The 23,925-nt window shown below is 44.8% G+C and overlaps 1 protein-coding gene across 1 annotated transcript in view; it reads left to right on the top strand.

The window, feature by feature from the left end:
• The first annotated feature begins 144 nt into the window (after positions 1-144).
• LOC140106336 (membrane-spanning 4-domains subfamily A member 4A-like) overlaps positions 145-23,925 on the top strand; it is a 40,351-nt gene continuing 16,570 nt past the window's right edge. The window contains exons 1-5 of the mRNA XM_072130736.1: positions 145-355; positions 3,353-3,466; positions 14,709-14,765; positions 15,358-15,480; positions 17,733-17,855. Of these exons, the coding sequence (XP_071986837.1) occupies positions 197-355; positions 3,353-3,466; positions 14,709-14,765; positions 15,358-15,480; positions 17,733-17,855 (576 nt within the window). The 5' untranslated portion in view covers positions 145-196. The remainder of the gene's footprint in view (positions 356-3,352; positions 3,467-14,708; positions 14,766-15,357; positions 15,481-17,732; positions 17,856-23,925) is intronic.

Here is a 23,925-nt window from a genome sequence, read left to right as displayed (position 1 = left end):
CGGTGCTGTACATGGAGTTCCTATGACTCAGGTCCTGTTTACTGTCTCCACCTTCATCCAATCAGGTGACGGCTATAGAAAGTCTTGTGGGTGAAGAGGCGACACACCCGGAAGCGCCGGGACAATTCGCCGTTACATCCGATACTATAGGGGGATCCGAACTGATTTTTATTTCTTTACACATAAATCTTCCATCATGGTTGTGCCACTTGGGACCAGGGACGGCGTTCCGCCATGTTGTGTGGCTCCAGCAATATGTTATCGGCCGTGGTGCGGCTTCTCCGATGTTACTTCTCAGAGACAATCCAGGGACTTCTATGAAATATTTTTGAGAGGAAAATCTAAATTGATTGGGGTAAGAAAAAGCGAAAGCATTTATGAATTAAGATATTTTATGGAAATATTAAAGGGATGGGCCACTTTACCGCATGTATTTTGTGATGTGTGGGGGGGGGGGATGCAGGATTTTAGGTCATTTACAAATATACATCTATGAATAGTTCTGCTGCGATTTCTTGCGATGTGAAGTGAAGCCTCCTATCGTGTCTTTTACCTCATCAGCCAGAGATATATAACACATTATATATAATGGAGTATATGGACAGATATAAATCCCATGACCCTCCATCTGCGGCCATTTTATGGACAGGAATCTCCGGCTGATGAGGTAAAAGACATGATAGGAGGCTTCACTTTACATATCAAGAAGGAGGTGCAGAACTATTCATATATTTGCAACATCCCCCACTGGGGCCTTTTCTCGGGGCCTGGAGGCAGCCGGGGCCCAGAATACTGGAGTGGCTGGTGGTTGCAGCCTAGGGCCCGCTGTGGTCACGGTGCTTGGTCTGGGGAGAGGAGGACTGTCCTACATCCTGGCAGCTCTCCAGCAGGTGGTGTGTGCAAGAAATATGGAGGGAGAGGCTCATGTACTGGTTCTCCCTAGGGCAACCCCTGAGTGTCTGTAAGATAAGTCCCTGGGTGATGGATGGGGAGCCCGTGGTGGTAACAGTCGTATCCAGGGATCAGACGGAGGCAACGTTGTGTAAATCAACTTTCAGTTTTTTATTCAACTTCAAACGGCCAAACATCAGCAACAGATTCAGCAAGCTAGGAGGTTGTTCACAGCCTGGTAGTAACTTCATGCTGGGCTGGTAAAGATGGAGCTGAGTCGGATGGTGGACCTCTGCTCTGGGGCTTAGTCTCCTTACTTGCCCTGGGGTAGTGGGCCTGGAGGGCAGCTCTGCAGGACCTGCTTCTCTGTCTGCTGACTAGAATCATGTGCTCCCGCCCACCAGAGGATTTTATACTCCCTTGGTCAGGTGGTAGCACTCCTCCAACCAGCTTCCAGCTTGCTTTACAATATTACAAGGAATATCATTGGACAATAACATTTGGCTTGCTTAACTCTTGCCTTACCAGGCAGGGCTGCAGCTGCAATTACTAAGTTTATCTAGTAGTAGCTTTTGGATGAGTTGCACAGACTCCCCTGATAGATCCTGACAAGGAGAGGGCGCTATTCGCAAGAACCCCCTAGCCTATTGGCAGGGGTGTTGCAGATGCATATAGGTAAATCACCCAATATCCTGCCCCTCACACTTACACACACAATACAAAAAACATGAGTTAAAGTGGCCAACCCCTTTAAGAATATGTAAAAACTGTTGAAAGGGCAAGGGATCCAGGTACAGCAAGAATTTCTATGGCTTTCAGTCCTTATTTTTCGGCGACCCAGATTTCCCATTGCATTATGTGATTGGGATTGTTTAATCGCCATCCACTATGTTGAGACTGTAGGACGGGGGATTGTGTCGCACGCAATTGTATTTTGGCACGGCTGTGCTGCTTTCATGGGACAAAAAAACGGGGTGGGGGGGGCATCGGACAATCTGACTTATTCGGACTGAGCGCGGGATTTAAGATTCAAATTGTGTTGCATCCAATGCACTTACATGCACCGGGAAGAAAAAGATGAACTCCGGGGACCTGAGCGGGGAAGCGACACATGCAGGATATCAGGTGCACGATCTTAGTGACTCCCCGCACAGCGCATTATACACGGACAATGCACTTACATGCACCAGGAAGAAGAAGGTGAACTCCAGGGACCTGAGCGGGGAAGCGACACATGCAGGATATCGGGTGCACGATCTTAGTGACTCCCCGCACAGCACATTATACACGGACAATGCACTTACATGCACCAGGAAGAAGAAGGTGAACTCCGGGGACCTGAGCGGGGAAGTGACACATGCAGGATATCAGGTGTAGGATCTTACTGACTCCCCGCACAGCGCATTATACACGGACAATGCACTTACATGCACCAGGAAGAAGAAGGTGAACTCCAGGGACCTGAGCGGGGAAGCGACACATGCAGGATATCGGGCGCAGGATCTTAGTGACTCCCCGCACAGCGCATTATACACGGACAATGCACTTACATGCACCAGGAAGAAGAAGGTGAACTCCAGGGACCTGAGCGGGGAAGCGACACATGCAGGATATCGGGCGCAGGATCTTAGTGACTCCCCGCACAGCGCATTATACACGGACAATGCACTTACATGCACCAGGAAGATGAAGGTGAAGTACGGGGACCTGAGCGGGGAAGTGACACATGCAGGATATCGGACGCAGGATCTTAGTAACTCCCTGCACAGCGCATTATACACGGACAATGCACTTACATGCACCAGGAAGAAGAAGGTGAACTCCAGGGACCTGAGCGGGGAAGTGACACATGCAGGATATCGGGTGCAGGATCTTAGTGACTCCCTGCACAGTGCATTATACACGGACAATGCACTTACATGCACCAGGAAGAAGAAGGTGAACTCCAGGGACCTAAGCGGGGAAGCGACACATGCAGGATATCGGGTGCAGGATCTTAGTGACTCCCAGCACAGTGCATTATACATGGACAATGCACTTACATGCACCAGGAAGAGGAAGGTGAACTCCGGGGACCTGAGTGGGGAAGTGACACATGCAGGATATCGGGTGCAGGATCTTAGTGACTCCCAGCACAGTGCATTATACACGGACAATGCACTTTCGGGAACTCCCAGGGACCGGGTAAGTAAATGTCCCCTAGTATTTTTTGCATGGGTTCAGCATTTTTGTCTTAATCCTATGTCGTAGCTTTAGATTTATTTCCTTAGGGCAGGACTCTGATACTTTCCTGGATGTGTGATCTTGTAGACGTCTTTATGCTGATCCTGCCCTCAGGGTTGATGTAAGACATTACCAGCAGTTGTGGGAACAGCCTCAGGATCGGATACATGATGGGTGTTATATACAATGTTTCTCATATCTGAAATTATTGACACAGTTTTCTTCTTCGTTCTCTAAGATCTTACAGATTGCAGTCGGGATGTTTCAGATCGGCATGGGGGCTTCATCCACCTTGGTGTTTCCCCACAACTTTTCATCTTACACTGGTAACAACATTTGGGGGCCTCTATGTGTACGTACTGATTCTTATATTTCTTAAATAGTGCTGTGAGGATCGGCAACTTTTGTGCTATTTTGGCCGCCCTGACAATAGAGAGTCTAAGAACTGATTGCTGTGGGTGAATGGGGACTAATAATGAACTAATTGCTGGGGGTAAATGGGGACTAATAATGAACTGATTGCTGGGGGTGAATGGGGACTAATAATGAACTGATTGCTGGGGGTGAATGGAGACTAATAATGAACTGATTGCTGGGGGTGAATGGAGACTAATAATGAACTGATTGCTGGGGGGAATGGGGACTAATAATGAACTGATTGCTGGGAGTGAATGGAGACTAATAATGAACTGATTGCTGAGGGTGAATGGGGACTAATAATGAACTGATTGCTGGGGGTGAATGGGGACTAATAATGAACTGATTGCTGGGGGTGAATGGGGACTAATAATGAACTGATTGCTGGGGGTGAATGGGGACTAATAATGAACTGATTGCTGGGGGTGAATGGGGACTAATAATGAACTGATTGCTGGGGGTGAATGGGGGCTAATAATGAGCTGATTGCTGGGGGTGAATGGGGACTAATAATGAGCTGATTGCTGGGGGTGAATGGGGACTAATAATGAACTGATTGCTGGGAGTGAATGGGGACTAATAATGAACTGATTGCTGGGGGTGAATGGGGACTAATAATGAGCTGATTGCTGGGAGTGAATGGGGACTAATAATGAACTAATTGCTGGGGGTAAATGGGGACTAATAATGAACTGATTGCTGGGGGTGAATGGGGAGTAATAATGAACTGATTGCTGGGGGTGAATGGGGACTAATAATAAACTGATTGCTGGGGGTGAATGGGGACTAATAATGAGCTGATTGCTGGGGGTGAATGGGGACTAATAATGAACTGATTGCTGTGGGTGAATGGGGACTAATAATGAACTAATTGCTGGGGGTAAATGGGGACTAATAATGAACTGATTGCTGGGGGTGAATGGGGACTAATAATGAACTGATTGCTGGGGGTGAATGGGGACTAATAATGAACTGATTGCTGGGGGTGAATGGAGACTAATAATGAACTGATTGCTGGGGGGAATGGGGACTAATAATGAACTGATTGCTGAGGGTGAATGGGGACTAATAATGATCTGATTGCTGGGGGTGAATGGGGACTAATAATGAACTGATTGCTGGGGGTGAATGGGGACTAATAATGAACTGATTGCTGGGGGTGAATGGGGACTAATAATGAACTGATTGCTGGGGGTGAATGGGGACTAATAATGAGCTGATTGCTGGGGGTGAATGGGGACTAATAATGAACTGATTGCTGGGAGTGAATGGGGACTAATAATGAACTGATTGCTGGGGGTGATTGGGGACTAATAATGAGCTGATTGCTGGGAGTGAATGGGGACTAATAATGAACTAATTGCTGGGGGTAAATGGGGACTAATAATGAACTGATTGCTGGGGGTGAATGGGGACTAATAATGAACTGATTGCTGGGGGTGAATGGGGACTAATAATGAACTGATTGCTGGGGGTGAATGGGGACTAATAATGAGCTGATTGCTGGGGGTAAATGGGGACTAATAATGAACTGATTGCTGTGGGTGAATGGGGACTAATAATGAACTAATTGCTGGGGGTAAATGGGGACTAATAATGAACTGATTGCTGGGGGTGAATGGGGACTAATAATGAACTGATTGCTGGGGGTGAATGGGGACTAATAATGAACTGATTGCTGGGGGTGAATGGGGACTAATAATGAGCTGATTGCTGGGGGTGAATGGGGACTAATAATGAGCTGATTGCTGGGGGTGAATGGGGACTAATAATGAGCTGATTGCTGGAGGTAAATGGGGACTAATAATGAGCTGATTGCTGGGGGTGAATGGGGACTAATAATGAACTGATTGCTGGGAGTGAATGGGGACTAATAATGAACTGATTGCTGGGGGTGAATGGGGACTAATAATGAACTGATTGCTGGGGGTGAATGGGGACTAATAATGAGCTGATTGCGGGGGGTGAATGGGGACTAATAATGAACTGATTGCTGTGGGTGAATGGGGACTAATAATGAACTGATTGCTGGGGGTGAATGGGGACTAATAATGAACTTATTGCTGGGGGTGAATGGGGACTCATAATGAACTGATTGCTGGGGGTGAATAGGGACTAATAATGAACTGATTGCTGGGGGTGAATGGAGACTAATAATGAACTGATTGATGGGGGTGAATAGGGACTAATAATGAACTGATTGCTGGGGGTGAATGGGGACTAATAATGAACTGATTGCTGGGAGTGAATGGAGACTAATAATGAACTGATTGCTGTGGGTGAATGGGGACTAATAATGAACTGATTGCTGGGGGTGAATGGGGACTAATAATGAACTGATTGCTGGGGGTGAATAGGGACTAATAATGAACTGATTGCTGGGGGTGAATGGGGACTAATAATGAACTGATTGATGGGGGTGAATAGGGACTAATAATGAACTGATTGCTGGGGGTGAATGGGGACTAATAATGAACTGATTGCTGGGGGTGAATGGGGACTAATAATGAACTGATTGCTGGGGGTGAATGGGGACTAATAATGAACTGATTGCTGGAGGTGAATGGGGGCTAATAATGAACTGATTGCTGGGGGTGAATGGGGACTAATAATGAACTGATTGCTGGGGGTGAATCGGGACTAATAATGAACTGATTGCTGGAGGTGAATGGGGGCTAATAATGAGCTGATTGCTGGGGGTGAATAGGGACTAATAATGAACTGATTGCTGGGGGTGAATGGGGACTAATAATGAACTGATTGCTGGGGGTGAATGGGGACTAATAATGAACTGATTGCTGGGGGTGAATGGGGACTAATAATGAACTGATTGCTGGGGGTGAATGGGGACTAATAATGAACTGATTGCTGGGGGTGAATGGGGGCTAATAATGAGCTGATTGCTGGGGGTGAATGGGGACTAATAATGAGCTGATTGCTGGGGGTGAATGGGGACTAATAATGAACTGATTGCTGGGAGTGAATGGGGACTAATAATGAACTGATTGCTGGGGGTGAATGGGGACTAATAATGAGCTGATTGCTGGGAGTGAATGGGGACTAATAATGAACTAATTGCTGGGGGTAAATGGGGACTAATAATGAACTGATTGCTGGGGGTGAATGGGGAGTAATAATGAACTGATTGCTGGGGGTGAATGGGGACTAATAATAAACTGATTGCTGGGGGTGAATGGGGACTAATAATGAGCTGATTGCTGGGGGTGAATGGGGACTAATAATGAACTGATTGCTGTGGGTGAATGGGGACTAATAATGAACTAATTGCTGGGGGTAAATGGGGACTAATAATGAACTGATTGCTGGGGGTGAATGGGGACTAATAATGAACTGATTGCTGGGGGTGAATGGGGACTAATAATGAACTGATTGCTGGGGGTGAATGGAGACTAATAATGAACTGATTGCTGGGGGGAATGGGGACTAATAATGAACTGATTGCTGAGGGTGAATGGGGACTAATAATGATCTGATTGCTGGGGGTGAATGGGGACTAATAATGAACTGATTGCTGGGGGTGAATGGGGACTAATAATGAACTGATTGCTGGGGGTGAATGGGGACTAATAATGAACTGATTGCTGGGGGTGAATGGGGACTAATAATGAGCTGATTGCTGGGGGTGAATGGGGACTAATAATGAACTGATTGCTGGGAGTGAATGGGGACTAATAATGAACTGATTGCTGGGGGTGATTGGGGACTAATAATGAGCTGATTGCTGGGAGTGAATGGGGACTAATAATGAACTAATTGCTGGGGGTAAATGGGGACTAATAATGAACTGATTGCTGGGGGTGAATGGGGACTAATAATGAACTGATTGCTGGGGGTGAATGGGGACTAATAATGAACTGATTGCTGGGGGTGAATGGGGACTAATAATGAGCTGATTGCTGGGGGTAAATGGGGACTAATAATGAACTGATTGCTGTGGGTGAATGGGGACTAATAATGAACTAATTGCTGGGGGTAAATGGGGACTAATAATGAACTGATTGCTGGGGGTGAATGGGGACTAATAATGAACTGATTGCTGGGGGTGAATGGGGACTAATAATGAACTGATTGCTGGGGGTGAATGGGGACTAATAATGAGCTGATTGCTGGGGGTGAATGGGGACTAATAATGAGCTGATTGCTGGGGGTGAATGGGGACTAATAATGAGCTGATTGCTGGAGGTAAATGGGGACTAATAATGAGCTGATTGCTGGGGGTGAATGGGGACTAATAATGAACTGATTGCTGGGAGTGAATGGGGACTAATAATGAACTGATTGCTGGGGGTGAATGGGGACTAATAATGAACTGATTGCTGGGGGTGAATGGGGACTAATAATGAGCTGATTGCGGGGGGTGAATGGGGACTAATAATGAACTGATTGCTGTGGGTGAATGGGGACTAATAATGAACTGATTGCTGGGGGTGAATGGGGACTAATAATGAACTTATTGCTGGGGGTGAATGGGGACTCATAATGAACTGATTGCTGGGGGTGAATAGGGACTAATAATGAACTGATTGCTGGGGGTGAATGGAGACTAATAATGAACTGATTGATGGGGGTGAATAGGGACTAATAATGAACTGATTGCTGGGGGTGAATGGGGACTAATAATGAACTGATTGCTGGGAGTGAATGGAGACTAATAATGAACTGATTGCTGTGGGTGAATGGGGACTAATAATGAACTGATTGCTGGGGGTGAATGGGGACTAATAATGAACTGATTGCTGGGGGTGAATAGGGACTAATAATGAACTGATTGCTGGGGGTGAATGGGGACTAATAATGAACTGATTGATGGGGGTGAATAGGGACTAATAATGAACTGATTGCTGGGGGTGAATGGGGACTAATAATGAACTGATTGCTGGGGGTGAATGGGGACTAATAATGAACTGATTGCTGGGGGTGAATGGGGACTAATAATGAACTGATTGCTGGAGGTGAATGGGGGCTAATAATGAACTGATTGCTGGGGGTGAATGGGGACTAATAATGAACTGATTGCTGGGGGTGAATCGGGACTAATAATGAACTGATTGCTGGAGGTGAATGGGGGCTAATAATGAGCTGATTGCTGGGGGTGATTAGGGACTAATAATGAACTGATTGCTGGGGGTGAATGGGGACTAATAATGAACTGATTGCTGGGGGTGAATGGGGACTAATAATGAACTGATTGCTGGGGGTGAATAGGGACTAATAATGAACTGATTGCTGGGGGTGAATGGAGACTAATAATGAACTGATTGCTGGGGGTGAATAGGGACTAATAATGAACTGATTGCTGGGGGTGAATGGGGACTAATAATGAACTGATTGCTGGGAGTGAATGGAGACTAATAATGAACTGATTGCTGTGGGTGAATGGGGACTAATAATGAACTGATTGCTGGGGGTGAATGGGGACTAATAATGAACTGATTGCTGGAGGTGAAAGGGGGCTAATAATGAGCTGATTGCTGGGGGTGAATGGGGACTAATAATGAACTGATTGCTGGGGGTGAATGGGGACTAATAATGAACTGATTGCTGGGGGTGAATGGGGACTAATAATGAACTGATTGCTGGAGGTGAATGGGGGCTAATAATGAGCTGATTGCTGGGGGTGAATAGGGACTAATAATGAACTGATTGCTGGGAGTGAATGGGGACTAATAATGAACTGATTGCTGGGGGTGAATGGGGACTAATAATGAACTGATTGCTGGGGGTGAATGGGGACTAATAATGAACTGATTGCTGGGGGTGAATGGGGACTAATAATGAACTGATTGCTGGGGGTGAATGGGGACTAATAATGAACTTATTGCTGGGGGTGAATAGGGACTAATAATGAACTGATTGCCGGGGGTGAATGGGGACTAATAATGAACTGATTGCTGGGGGTGAATAGGGACTAATAATGAACTGATTGCTGGGGGTGAATGGGGACTAATAATGAACTGATTGCTGGGGGTGAATAGGGACTCATAATGAACTGATTGCTGGGGGTGAATGGGGACTAATAATGAACTGATTGCTGGGGGTGAATGGGGACTAATAATGAACTGATTGCTGGGGGTGAATGGGGACTAATAATGAACTGATTGCTGGGGGTGAATGGGGGATATAAATTCCCATTTTGCCTGAATCAGTGAAGCGATCTGTTGTGATGAGCTGTTGTTGCTTTAGCAAATATTATAAGTAAATATTGTTATTTGCAAGAAATATACAGCCAGTCCCCGGGTTACATACAAGATAGGGTGCTTAGGTTTGTTCTTAAGTTGAATTTGTATGTAAGTCGAGACTGTATATTTTATCATTGTAGATCTAGACAAAAGAAAAAATTTCCCAAGTGACAATTGGAATTTCAAAATTTTTTGCTGTAATTGGACCAGGGATTATCACTAAAGCTTCATTACAGACACCTTACAGCTGATCATTGCAGCCTGGGACTATAGTAACATCCAGAGAGGTCACCAGAAGTCACAGGGGGCAGAGGGGTCACCAGAGGTCACAGGGGGCAGAGGGGTCACCAGAGGTCACAGGGGGCAGAGGGTCCATCTGTAACTAGGGGTCGTCTGTAAGTCGGGTGACCTTAAGTAGGGGACCACCTGTAATTTTCTACAAATGACATTGTTTTATAATCCTACCTGAAAAATGACTGCAGATAAGGTGAATATCCCAGGTTTTATTTCTACAATTGTGGGGAGCCGACGCTTCTTTGCCATCCAGTTTCCCACCAGCCTTGATTGTCCTCTATATTACCTGGGCCAGGTGTATAACACATTGTCCTCTATATTACCTGGGCCAGGTGTATAACACATTGTCCTCTATATTACCTGGGCCAGGTGTATAACACATTGTCCTCTATATTACCTGGGCCAGGTGTATAACACATTGTCCTCTATATTACCTGGGCCAGGTGTATAACACATTGTCCTCTATATTACCTGGGCCAGGTGTATAACACATCGTCCTCTATATTACCTGGGCCAGGTGTATAACACATCGTACTCTATATTACCTGGGCCAGGTGTATAACACATCGTCCTCTATATTACCTGGGCCAGGTGTATAACACATCGTCCTCTATATTACCTGGGCCAGGTGTATAACACATCGTCCTCTATATTACCTGGGCCAGCTGTATAACACATCGTCCTCTATATTACCTGGGCCAGGTGTATAACACATCGTACTCTATATTACCTGGGCCAGGTGTATAACACATCGTCCTCTATATTACCTGGGCCAGGTGTATAACACATTGTCCTCTATATTACCTGGGCCAGGTGTATAACACATTGTCCTCTATATTACCTGGGCCAGGTGTATAACACATCGTCCTCTATATTACCTGGGCCAGGTGTATAACACATTGTCCTCTATATTACCTGGGCCAGGTGTATAACACATCGTCCTCTATATTACCTGGGCCAGGTGTATAACACATCGTCCTCTATATTACCTGGGCCAGGTGTATAACACATTGTCCTCTATAATACCTGGGCCAGGTGTATAACACATTGTCCTCTATATTACCTGGGCCAGGTGTATAGCACATTGTCCTCTATATTACCTGGGCCAGGTGTATAACACATTGTCCTCTATATTACCTGGGCCAGGTGTATAGCACATTGTCCTCTATATTACCTGGGCCAGGTGTATAACACATCGTCCTCTATATTACCTGGGCCAGGTGTATAACACATTGTCCTCTATATTACCTGGGCCAGGTGTATAACACATTGTCCTCTATATTACCTGGGCCAGGTGTATAACACATCGTCCTCTATATTACCTGGGCCAGGTGTATAACACATCGTCCTCTATATTACCTGGGCCAGGTGTATAACACATCGTCCTCTATATTACCTGGGCCAGGTGTATAACACAGTGTCCTCTATATTACCTGGGCCAGGTGTATAACACATTGTCCTCTATATTACCTGGGCCAGGTGTATAGCACATCGTCCTCTATATTACCTGGGCCAGGTGTATAGCACATTGTCCTCTATATTACCTGGGCCAGGTGTATAACACATCGTCCTCTATATTACCTGGGCCAGGTGTATAACGTATAACACATTGTCCTCTATATTACCTGGGCCAGGTGTATAACACATCGTCCTCTATATTACCTGGGCCAGGTGTATAACACATCGTCCTCTATATTACCTGGGCCAGGTGTATAACACATCGTCCTCTATATTACCTGGGCCAGGTGTATAACACATCGTCCTCTATATTACCTGGGCCAGGTGTATAACACATCGTCCTCTATATTACCTGGGCCAGGTGTATAACACATCGTCCTCTATATTACCTGGGCCAGGTGTATAACACATCGTCCTCTATATTACCTGGGCCAGGTGTATAACACATCGTCCTCTATATTACCTGGGCCAGGTGTATAACACATCGTCCTCTATATTACCTGGGCCAGGTGTATAACACATCGTCCTCTATATTACCTGGGCCAGGTGTATAACACATTGTCCTCTATATTACCTGGGCCAGGTGTATAACACATTGTCCTCTATATTACCTGGGCCAGGTGTATAACACATTGTCCTCTATATTACCTGGGCCAGGTGTATAACACATCGTCCTCTATATTACCTGGGCCAGGTGTATAACACATTGTCCTCTATATTACCTGGGCCAGGTGTATAACACATTGTCCTCTATATTACCTGGGCCAGGTGTATAGCACATTGTCCTCTATATTACCTGGGCCTTTCTATCGTCTGCAAGTGTTTCCTGATGCCTTATTGCTTACCCCTGTGATACATGAAGGGACGGGTCGATGAGAGCAGCCACTATGATTACCATCCATGAATATTACACATTACATAGACCATAGATTATACTACGTGTGAGAAGGACATTGCGACCTCTTCTGAGACCCACAACAGATTCCTTGATAAAAACAAAAAGCTCGCTGCAAGGGTCCTGTATTGCGGTACTCAGGGGAAGATTAAGACTGCTATGGGTCCCCTGCCTCCCCCTAAATTATACACTCATTGCTTGGGAATAGTACAGCCGCAGCACCACACATATGCAGGTTTCTGTTTGTAGTTATTTCTTCTAGTGCAGATACATGCAGAATAATATATGTAATCAAGTACTGAACGTGGATGTCTATGTGACTGGGTCCATACACACAGATTATTTATTTACAAAAAAAGGTCCCTACGGACCTCACTGAGACCCATTGGTCTAAAACTTAACTTTTAATATGTTTGAGCATTAAAACGTATTAATTGGATTGCTGAAACCTATTGAAGACATAATTAAAAATTCTACAAATCCATGGCGTTGGGAAATATTGTTATCTATAACCAAGTCCACGTAGAACGTAGCCCCGGCACCCCTGAGGACGCCATCATTTTGGCGAAACATGTCGGGGGGGGGGTATTATCTACCTTTTTTAGACAGCAATGAAATGGTGTTAGGGATCAGTTCTAGTGTCCGTTAACAGTTAGAAAATGAGGAGGAAATATGTATAAAAATATTTACAGACAGGGAGAGCTCTAGTGGATCCATATACCAGCAAATAGTGGCTTGGACGTCAGCCAACAGTAGTACACTGTAGCATCAGCGAATACAATTGTAGCAACAAAGTTGCAGAGTTAATAGAAACACTATAGATTTAACACACAGGCGAATTAGAACCACATCTCTGGCGACCTCTAGTGCTTCTCCCTGCATTGGATTGATACAACAGTTAACTCCGTTATACGTGGACTTGGTTATAGATAACAATATTTCCCAACGCCATGGATTTGTAGAATTTTTAATTATGTGTTCAATAGGTTTCAGCAATCCAATTAATACTTTTTAATGCTCAAACATATAAAAAGTTACGTTTTTGACCAATGGGTCTCAGTGAGGTCCCTAGGGACCTTTTTTGTAAATAAATCAGCGCTATGTAGTTACCATATTTGCAGGATAGGAGTTATAGTAGTGTGCAGTGCCCATATGTACAGGAGTAATTTTCTGTGTACATATATGCAGAATAAGAGTAGTAATCATTTGCTGTGTGCTTATATGCAGGATAAGAGTAGTAGTCATTTGTTGTGTGCATATATGCAGGATAAGAGTAGTAGTCGTTTGCTGTGTGCATATATGCAGGATAAGAGTAGCAGTCATTTGCTGTGTGCATATATGCAGAAAAGAGTAGTAGTCATTTGCTGTGTGCATATATGCAGGATAAGAGTAGCAGTCATTTGCTGTGTGCATATATGCAGAAAAGAGTAGTAGTCATTTGCTGTGTGCATATAAGCACAATAAGAGTAGTAGTCGTTTGCTGTGTGCATATATGCAGGATAAGAGTAGTAGTCATTTGTTGTGTGCATATATGCAGGATAAGAGTAGTAGTCATTTGTTGTGTGCATATATGCAGAAAAGAGTAGCAGTCATGTGCTGTGTGCATCGATGCAGGATAAGGGTTGTAGTCATTTGTTGTGTGCATATATGCAGGATAAGAGTAGTAGTCATTTGTTGTGTGCATATATGCAGGATAAGAGTAGCAGTCATGTGCTGTGTGCATCGATGCAGGATAAGGGTAGTAGTCATTTGTTGTGTGATTATATGCAGGATAAGAGTAGTAGTCATTTGTTGTGTGCATATAAGCAGGATAAGTGTAGTAGTCATTTGCTGTGTGTAAATATGGAGGGTAAGTGTAGTAGTCATTTGCTGTGCGCTTATATGCAGGATAAGAGTAGCAGTCATGTGCTGTGTGCATATATGCAGGATAAGAGTAGTAGTCATGTGCTGTGTGCATATAAGCAGGATAAGAGTAGTAGTCATTTGCTGTGTACATATAAGCAGGATAAGAGTAGTAGTCATTTGCTGTGTGTAAATATGGAGGGTAAGTGTAGTAGTGATTTGCTGTGCGCTTATATGCAGGATATGAGTAGCAATAAGTTGTTGTGTGTGTATATGCATACGTAATGTATGTAGTTATCTTGGTTTGGTGGCTAAGGGTCCCACGGAAGCCTTGGGCTCTGAGCAGCTGCCCAAAGTCCCCATTTTAAAATCCCCCACAAGTGTTTTCATGGTGGTTACTGTATCCATCTATTTGGTTGCTCCATGTTAAACTTGGATATAGATTTTGTCAATGAGTCTTATTTAAACATATTTTTTGCCTTCTGCAGTTTATTGCCACCGGCTGCCTGTCATTCTACGCCTCTACTTTAAGATCTTTTCAATACGTAAGTAACATGTAATAGATGACAAATAATTACTGACACTGGGTTTATGATGCTGTCTGTCTTGTTATATGACTTTGTACTTATTCATTATTCCAAAGTAAAAATATTGCTGACCTATCCTAGGAAAAGGTCACTAATATCAGACCATTGGGGTCAGACACGCAGTAACCCCCCCAATCAGCTGCTGGGAATGGAACAGGAAGCAGACAGCGCCAATCGTAGTCTAGTGGCTGAACTGAGTCTCTGCATCTTAGATCCTATTAAAGTGAGCTGATCTACAGGACCCACAGCAATCTGATAGTGAGGACCTAATCTATGGAAATGTTATCAATAGTATTAGTCCTGAAAATGATGAGCAGATCTGAGGTTTGCTTTCTGGTTCAGGGTTTGGGATATGTGACACAGACATATTTTGAATCTACAAATTGCCACCTACAACTACTACTCTTGGCTATGATTGGCCAGGGAGACAACTTCATTGTATGGCTATGGAAGTGCCAGACATCTCTCTTAGCCCCATAGACTTTTCCATTGCAGTCTGAAATCAATGTCTATATATTAGAGAAAAATATGATTTCTCTATTCTTTGCAGATAAAACTCGCCTTTGCTATGAACATCAGCAACATTTTCCTGTCTTGTGTTGGAATAACACTGAACAGTCTTGATGGGAAGGATTATAGGTCCTCCGGATACCATTACACGAATGGTAACAAGGTGAGACCATAACTATGAGTCTATAAAAAGTCATGGTGATAACAATACAATGTAACCAGCCGATTGCGGAACAAAGGGAAGACAGGGGGGTCTTTAATCAGTCCATTAATTTCCTCCACGCGGAGCAGACACAGGGCAGAAGATGCCACTGGTCACATGTCCATATCACATGACCACCACCTGGGCAGGTCATGTGATCAGCACTACGTTAGGCTGTAGTCAGTTGGTTGCAGGGCATCCAGTACGGCTGGTGTGTGGTGAGACGTCATCTCAGTGATGTAATGTGCAATGATAGCAGTTACACATCATTAGTATGATAACAGAGCAGGACAGTCTGTCTGTTACATCATCACTGGGAGCAGAGCCTAAGAGGGAGGAGGAGTTACTGAGCACTGAGGGATCATGGGACTTGTAGTTTCCAGTGGCGGCCATCTTGATGATAACTCTACATACTTTAGAGAGACCATAACATTTAGTAAATCATAAAATCAAACTATTTAAGCGACTAAAGAAATTGAGTTTTTTATATTCATTTATTTATAGCATGATGGGCTTTTGTAACAGACGTTCCTATTCCCACAATACCTCTTTAAGGAAAAAAGTCCAGGGCAGCACAGCAATTTATGGCTGCAAATCCATGGGTGGGTGCAAAAATATAAAGATGGCACGTACTACAAACAGGCGAGATCTGAAAGTGGACCAGTACAGGTAAGTGTGATCTGCCAGAGGTCAAGAATCGATAATCTGGTTAACAACCAATGCTCAACTGCCTTTCTCACAAATAAAAGCTACCCAGTCTCAGGGAAGAGAAGAACAGTCAGTTTCATTTGAGAATCAAGGATGTCTCTCCACCTTGTGCCGAAATGGAAGACCCTTGGCAGTCACTCCCAAGCGTCAGCATCAATCCATTCAGTTAGATCCTGCCTATAGATGAAAAAATACCTTAGATCCTACGAAAACGGGAGACAAGACAATCATACAGATCACCAAGGATTAAGAAGAAAAGTATTTATTACTCACAAACATTGTTTTAAAATGTCCATGTGATCCTAAAAGGTTCCAAAGAAGGACAAAGCACCTCGCCTGACCTCAGGTTTCGCTTCTTGCGGCCTTGGTGCTTGACGCAGCTTTAGGCGTTTATACAAATGAGCGATCATCAAAGGAATCGCAAATACAAACAAACAATCACATAGAACAAATGATTAAATTGTTTGCTTACAATACAAAAGTTACATTCAAATTCTTCTTGGTATAAAGGGCATCGCGTTGTAACCCTTCATTCTCCGGCATCACATGTTATTGTTCTATCAGTAAAAAGTACTTAACATGAAACGACACTCCCAGAAATGGAAAATACACAAAAAATTCTCTATATAAACTGGGCTATTCCTATTTACTCACAATGATGTACCTACACAGAAGATTATAGTTCACCCTTCATTCTAAACCTTCCCTTCACTATTCATGTGCTGCAAAAACTTTTTACCGCAAAGACTACATTCTCCGTCCGAAATGGTGCAACAAAAAAATCTATTTCAACTCCTCTTATTTGTTCAAAAAAGCAGCCCCCATATAAAGTAAATATAGGTGCATCCTACTTACCATAAAAAGAAGAGGCCAGGAACAACAAAAGAGGTCAAACAATTGTTTTTTTCAGCAGAACCACTCAGCTCAGGGATTAAACAAGATATGTTTCTGCATCAGTGCAGCTACATCAGTCTCAGGGTATGTTCGCTTCATAATGCATCACATCACATGGTAGGTTTCCTTTAAGGGGTTAATATTCCAAGTAAGAGTCTTAGACTCAGAGGTGGAGATTAATCTGATGCTGGGACTTTGTGTATGATGAAAGCCCCTCCGCCTCTGCTGTATACATCAGGAGGCTTGAACTAGTCAGGCTTGTTTGCTGCAGGCAGGAATCCCCCACTCTGATGCTGGCTGCAGCCCCATCTGGCCCAATTGGCATGGCAGTGGCGTAAATGGGGAAACAATTGCTATTCCTAGTGGTTTGTAAGGAATTCTGATTATTTCAGGACTTGTAGGCAACAGAAGAAAACTTCCCGGATCACCTGATGGTGTTGCAGGGGGAAGTTGCATGTGCCATAAATTACAACTCTTTCAGTGAACGGGCGTACAAGCCGCAATAAACTCCTCCCGGAAGGTAAACCCCAAGGGATGGGATTGCTCCACATAGAAGTCCCTTTTGTATTAATGTGATGCATCTGTAAAACCTCGGCCTCATGTCTTTACAGGAAACAAGCTCCGTCCTCATGGCCTTCCTCATCCTCATGAATGTGCTGCACATCGTTTTATCAATCCCCATCTTAATATCAGGATATCAGTCCTTGAAATGCAATTCTACCGGTAACCCTCAGGTCAGTCTCTGAATGATAGCATCGTCCTGTTATGATGGTTCCCTGGCCTGTTATTACATAGAATAGTAATCACTGCCCTATAATAAGTGTCATTAGAGAGGATGTCTCTCCATATCACTCATGTGGTGATGGACATACCATAAAGAAGGGGCTGCTTCATAGTAGGGATGGGCTGCACCTCAATGGGGAGGGGGCCGCTGTTTTAGGGGAAAAAATGGCTAGAAGGTTGGAGGAGTGTTTAAACTAGAGACCTGGGGGGAGGGCAACTACACTTGTGCAGGGCAAATAGACAGTGTACATAGAGAGCTGGGAAGGGTCATAGTCCATGGGGGAGGAAGGGGGGCTGGAATGAGATTGGGGAATAAGGACAAAAGGAATACGGACAGGGAAAACCATATAAAGTGTATGTACACAAATGCCAGAAGCCTCACAAACACAATGGAGGAACTGGAACTCTTGATGTTGGAGCGGAAATATGATATAGTGGGTATCAGCGAGACATGGCTGGACAGTAGCTATGACTGGGCTGTTACTATAGATGGTTATAGTCTTTTTAGAAAGGATCGTATAAATAGACAAGGGGGAGGGGTTTGTTTATATGTGAATTCTTGCCTCAAGCCCGTCCTGCGAGATGACATCAGTAACGCAAATGTGGAGTCCCTATGGGTGGAGATAAGAGGAGGGAAAAAGAATAATAAAATATTACTAGGGGTTTGTTATAAGGCTCCAAATATAATGGAGGCAGCAGAGGAAATGCTGATAAGTGAAATGGATGCGGCTTCAAAGCCCATGAAGGACTTATCATGGGGGACTTCAATTACCCAGATATTGACTGGGGGGCAGAAACATGCAGGTCCTTCAAAGGTAGCAGGTTCTTGTCAACAACAAAAGACAATTACCTGTCGCAACTAGTCCTGGAGCCAACAAGAGGGGGGGGCACTGCTGGACCTTATCCTGACCAACAGACCTGATAGGATATCAAAACTACAGGTTGGGGGGAACCTGGGGAATAGTGATCATAATATCATTGATTTTGTATTAAGCTTTACTAAGAGCGTTAGTGAAGGGGCAACCAACACTCTAAACTTCAGGAGGGCAAATTTTCATCAACTAAGGGAAGACCTTAAAGGCATAGACTGGGATAATGCTCTCAAGGACAAAAGCCCCCCCCAAAAATGGGACTTTTTCTCATATATTCTGAAAAAGTCCTGTGAGAAACACATACCTTATGGGAAAAAGCATAAGAGGAACAAGAAAAAGCCTATGTGGCTAACTAGTCTTGTAAGGAAAGCAATAAGCGAGAAAGATAAAGCGTTTAAGGTGCTAAAACGTGAAGGTAGCGATGAGGCATTACAGGATTATAGAGAGAAAAATGAATCCTGTAAAAAGCAGATAAAGGCCGCAAAAATAGAGACTGAGAGAAATATTGCCAGGGAGAGCAAAAATAATCCCAAATTATTTTTCAAGTATATAAATGATAAGAAACTAAAAACAGAGAGTGTGGGTCCCCTTAGAAATAACATGGGGGTCATGGTGGAAGGAGATGAGGAAAGGGCCAATCTACTGAATGTCGCCTTCTCAACTGTCTTTACCCAGGAAAATCCCCTGGTGGAAGACACAATGAGGAATAATGTAAATTCTCTTTGGAATGTCAACAGTTTAACCCAGGAAGAGGTACGGCGCCGCCTCGCAACCACTAAGATAGATAAATCACCGGGGCCAGATGGCATACACCCCCGGGTTCTGCATGAATTATGTACGGTGATAGACAGACCGTTATTTTTAATATTTGAAGATTCACTGAGGACTGGTTATGTTCCACAGGACTGGTGCATAGCAAATGTGGTACCAATATACAAAAAAGGATCAAATAGCGATCCTGGAAACTACAGACCCGTAAGTCTAACTGCTGTGGTGGGGAAAATATTTGAGGGGTTTATTAGAGATGCTATCCTGGAGTATCTCACTGTGCACAACCTTATAACCCAGCGTCAGCATCGGGTTTATGAGAGATCGGTCCTGTCAGACTAATCTGATTGGTTTCTACGAGGAGGTAAGTTCAAGACTGGATCTGGGGGACGCTGTGGATGTTGTATATCTGGACTTTTCAAAGGCATTTGACACCGTGCCACATAAAAGGTTGGTATATAAAATGAGACTGCTGGGAATAGGAGAAAATCTGTGTATCTGGGTAAGTAATTGGCTTAGTGATAGAAAACAGAGGGTGGTCATTAATGGCACATTCTCAGATTGGGTTGATGTTACCAGTGGAGTGCCACAGGGGTCAGTATTGGGGCCACTTCTTTTTAATATTTTTATTAATGACCTTGTAGTGGGTTTACACAGTCAAGTTTCAATATTTGCAGATGATACTAAGCTGTGTAAAGTAATAAATACTGAGGTCGATAGTTTAGCATTACAGAGGGATTTGTGGAAGCTTGAGGGATGGGCAGAGAAATGGTTGATGAGGTTTAATGTAGATAAATGTAAAGTTATGCACTTGGGCCATGGAAACAAAAAGTATAATTATGTTCTAAACGGTCAATTACTTAGTAAAACTGAAGCTGAAAAGGACCTGGGCGTATTGGTGGATGGTAAACTTAATTTTAGTGACCAGAGCCAGGCGGCTGCTGCTAAAGCAAATAAAATAATGGGATGTATCAAGAGAGGAATAGATTCTCATGATAAAGACATAGTTTTGCCCTTATACAAATCCCTGGTCAGACCACACATGGAATATTGGGGACAGTTTTGGGCACCAGTGTATAAAAAGGATATAGTAGAGCTGGAACGGGTGCAGAGGAGAGCAACCAGGATTATTAGGGGAATGGGGGGACTAGAATACACTGACAGATTACAAAATTTGGGATTATTCAGTTTAGAAAAAAGACGACTGAGGGGAAACCTCATTACAATGTACAAATACCTGAACGGACAGTACAAGGATCTCTCCAAAGATCTTTTTATACCTAGGCCTGTGACCAGGACAAGGGGGCATCCTCTACGCCTAGAGGAGAGGAGGTTCTACCGTCACCATAGACAGGGGCATCCTCTACGCCTAGAGGAGAGGAGGTTCTACCGTCACCATAGACAGGGGGCATCCTCTACACCTAGAGGAGAGGCGATTCTACCATCACCATAGACAAAGGTTCTTTACTGTAAGAGCAGTGAGACTGTGGAACTCTCTGCCGCAGGAGGTTGTTATGGCGGACTCTATGTACATGTGCAGGAGAGGCCTGGATGACTTTCTGGAGAGAAAAAATATCACGGGTTATGGGGATAAAACATTTATTTAATTCTTGAAGGTTGGACTTGATGGACTTGCGTCTTCTTCCAGCCTTATATACTATGATACTATGATGATGATAGATTAAAGGCCTCCACGGTTGCTGAAATATCAGTTGCAGTAATTGACCATTGTAATCCTCTCTACTGTCCAAGAGGAGGTGCTGGAGCAAAGGAGTAATGGGGCGTGTGTTATTGTCACCTTCTTATTTTCTCAGTGTGAGAGCAAATTAGTAAAACACAGGCCCCTGCTCCAACATCTCCTCTGCTCCAGCACCCCTGCTCCAACATCTCCTCTGCTCCAGCACCCCTGCTCCAACAACTCCTCTGCTCCAGGACCCCTGCTCCAACAACTCCTCTGCTCCAGGACCCCTCCTCCAACAACTCCTCTGCTCCAGGACCCCTCCTCCAACAACTCCTCTGCTCCAGGACCCCTGCTCCAACAACTCCTCTGCTCCAGGACCCCTGCTCCAACAACTCCTCTGCTCCAGCACCCCTGCTCCAACAACTCCTCTGCTCCAGGATCCCTCCTCCAACAACTCCTCTGCTCCAGGACCCCTCCTCCAACAACTCCTCTGCTCCAGCAACTCCTCTGCTCCAGCACCCCTGCTCCAACAACTCCTCTGCTCCATGACCCCTCCTCCAACAACTCCTCTGCTCCAGGACCCCTGCTCCAACAACTCCTCTGCTCCAGGACCCCTGCTCCAACAACTCCTCTGCTCCATGACCCCTCCTCCAACAACTCCTCTGCTCCAGGACCCCTGCTCCAACAACTCCTCTGCTCCAGGACCCCTGCTCCAACAACTCCTCTGCTCCAGGACCCCTGCTCCAACAACTCCTCTGCTCCAGGACCCCTCCTCCAACAACTCCTCTGCTCCAGGACCCCTGCTCCAACAACTCCTCTGCTCCAGGACCCCTGCTCCAACAACTCCTCTGCTCCAGGACCCCTGCTCCAACAACTCCTCTGCTCCAGCACCCCTGCTCCAACAACTCCTCTGCTCCAGGATCCCTCCTCCAACAACTCCTCTGCTGCAGAACCCCTCCTCCAACAACTCCTCTGCTCCAGCAACTCCTCTGCTCCAGCACCCCTGCTCCAACAACTCCTCTGCTCCAGCACCCCTGCTCTGAAAGTAGAGAGGATTATAATGGTCAGATACTGGGACTGATATCTTGGCAGCCATGGAGGCTAGAAATAGATTTCAATGTACCCCTGACTCTGTGAAGCAGCCCTTGCATTTTCATCATCACATATGTGAGGTGAGGGGACCTATTGAATAGGTCTTCTAGAGCTGCAGATAAAGAGGAGAGTAGTGACCATCAAGTGGAGGAAATTCAAAGAAGCAGAGTATAAGCTCAGACCCCTAATTTTAACACAAAAACTAGGAAAACTATTGACTCAAATATAAGCCTAGTATATAGCCTGCCAGCTCATGCCCCCAGTATATAACCAGAAGGCCCTTTCCTTCATGTTCCCTGCTCCTCCATGCAATGGAGGCTGTCACCATATACATCCTGTATGTACTGTACATGTCCCCTGCTCCTCCATGTGATGTCACCATATACATCCTGTATGTACTGTACATGTCCCCTGCTCCTCCAGGTGATGTCACCATATACATCCTGTATGTACTGTACATGTCCCCTGCTCCTCCATGTGATGTCACCATATACATCCTGTATGTACTGTACATGTCTCCTGCTCCTCCATGTGATGGAAGCTGCCAGGCTGTCACCATATACATCATGTATGTACTGTACATGTCCCCTGCTCCTCCATGTGATGTCACCATATACATCCTGTATGTACTGTACATGTCTCCTGCTCCTCCATGTGATGGAAGCTGCCAGGCTGTCACCATATACATCATGTATGTACTGTACATGTCCCCTGCTCCTCCATGTGATGTCACCATATACATCCTGTATGTACTGTACATGCCCCCTGCTCCTCCATGTGATGGAAGCTGTGACCATATACATCCTGTATGTACTGTACATGTCTCCTGCTCCTCCATGTGATGGAAGCTGTGACCATATACATCCTGTATGTACTGTACATGTCTCCTGCTCATCCATGTGATGGAAGCTGTCACCATATACATCCTGTATGTACTGTACATGTCTCCTGCTCCTCCATGTGATGGGAGCTGTCACCATGTACATCCTGTATGTACTGTACATGTACCCTGCTCCTCCATGTGATGTCACCATATACATCCTGTATGTACTGTACATGTCCCTGCTCCTCCATGTGATGGAAGCTGTCACCATATACATCCTGTATGTACTGTACATGTCCCCTGCTCCTCCATGTGATGTCACCATATACATCCTGTATGTACTGTACATATACATCCTGTATGTACTGTACATGTCTCCTGCTCCTCCATGTGATGGAAGCTGTCACCATATACATCCTGTATGTACTGTACATGTCTCCTGCTCCTCCATGTGATGGGAGCTGTCACCATGTACATCCTGTATGTACTGTACATGTACCCTGCTCCTCCATGTGATGTCACCATATACATCCTGTATGTACTGTACATGTCCCTGCTCCTCCATGTGATGGAAGCTGTCACCATATACATCCTGTATGTACTGTACATGTCCCCTGCTCCTCCATGTGATGTCACCATATACATCCTGTATGTACTGTACATATACATCCTGTATGTACTGTACATGTCTCCTGCTCCTCCATGTGATGGAAGCTGTCACCATATACATCCTGTATGTACTGTACATGTCTCCTGCTCCTCCATGTGATGGAAGCTGTCACCAT

The sequence above is a fragment of the Engystomops pustulosus genome, chromosome 11 (genome assembly GCF_040894005.1).
Source record: "Engystomops pustulosus chromosome 11, aEngPut4.maternal, whole genome shotgun sequence".
In the NCBI taxonomy this organism is placed as follows: domain Eukaryota; kingdom Metazoa; phylum Chordata; class Amphibia; order Anura; family Leptodactylidae; genus Engystomops; species Engystomops pustulosus.
This window is presented reverse-complemented; position numbering and strand designations above follow the sequence as displayed.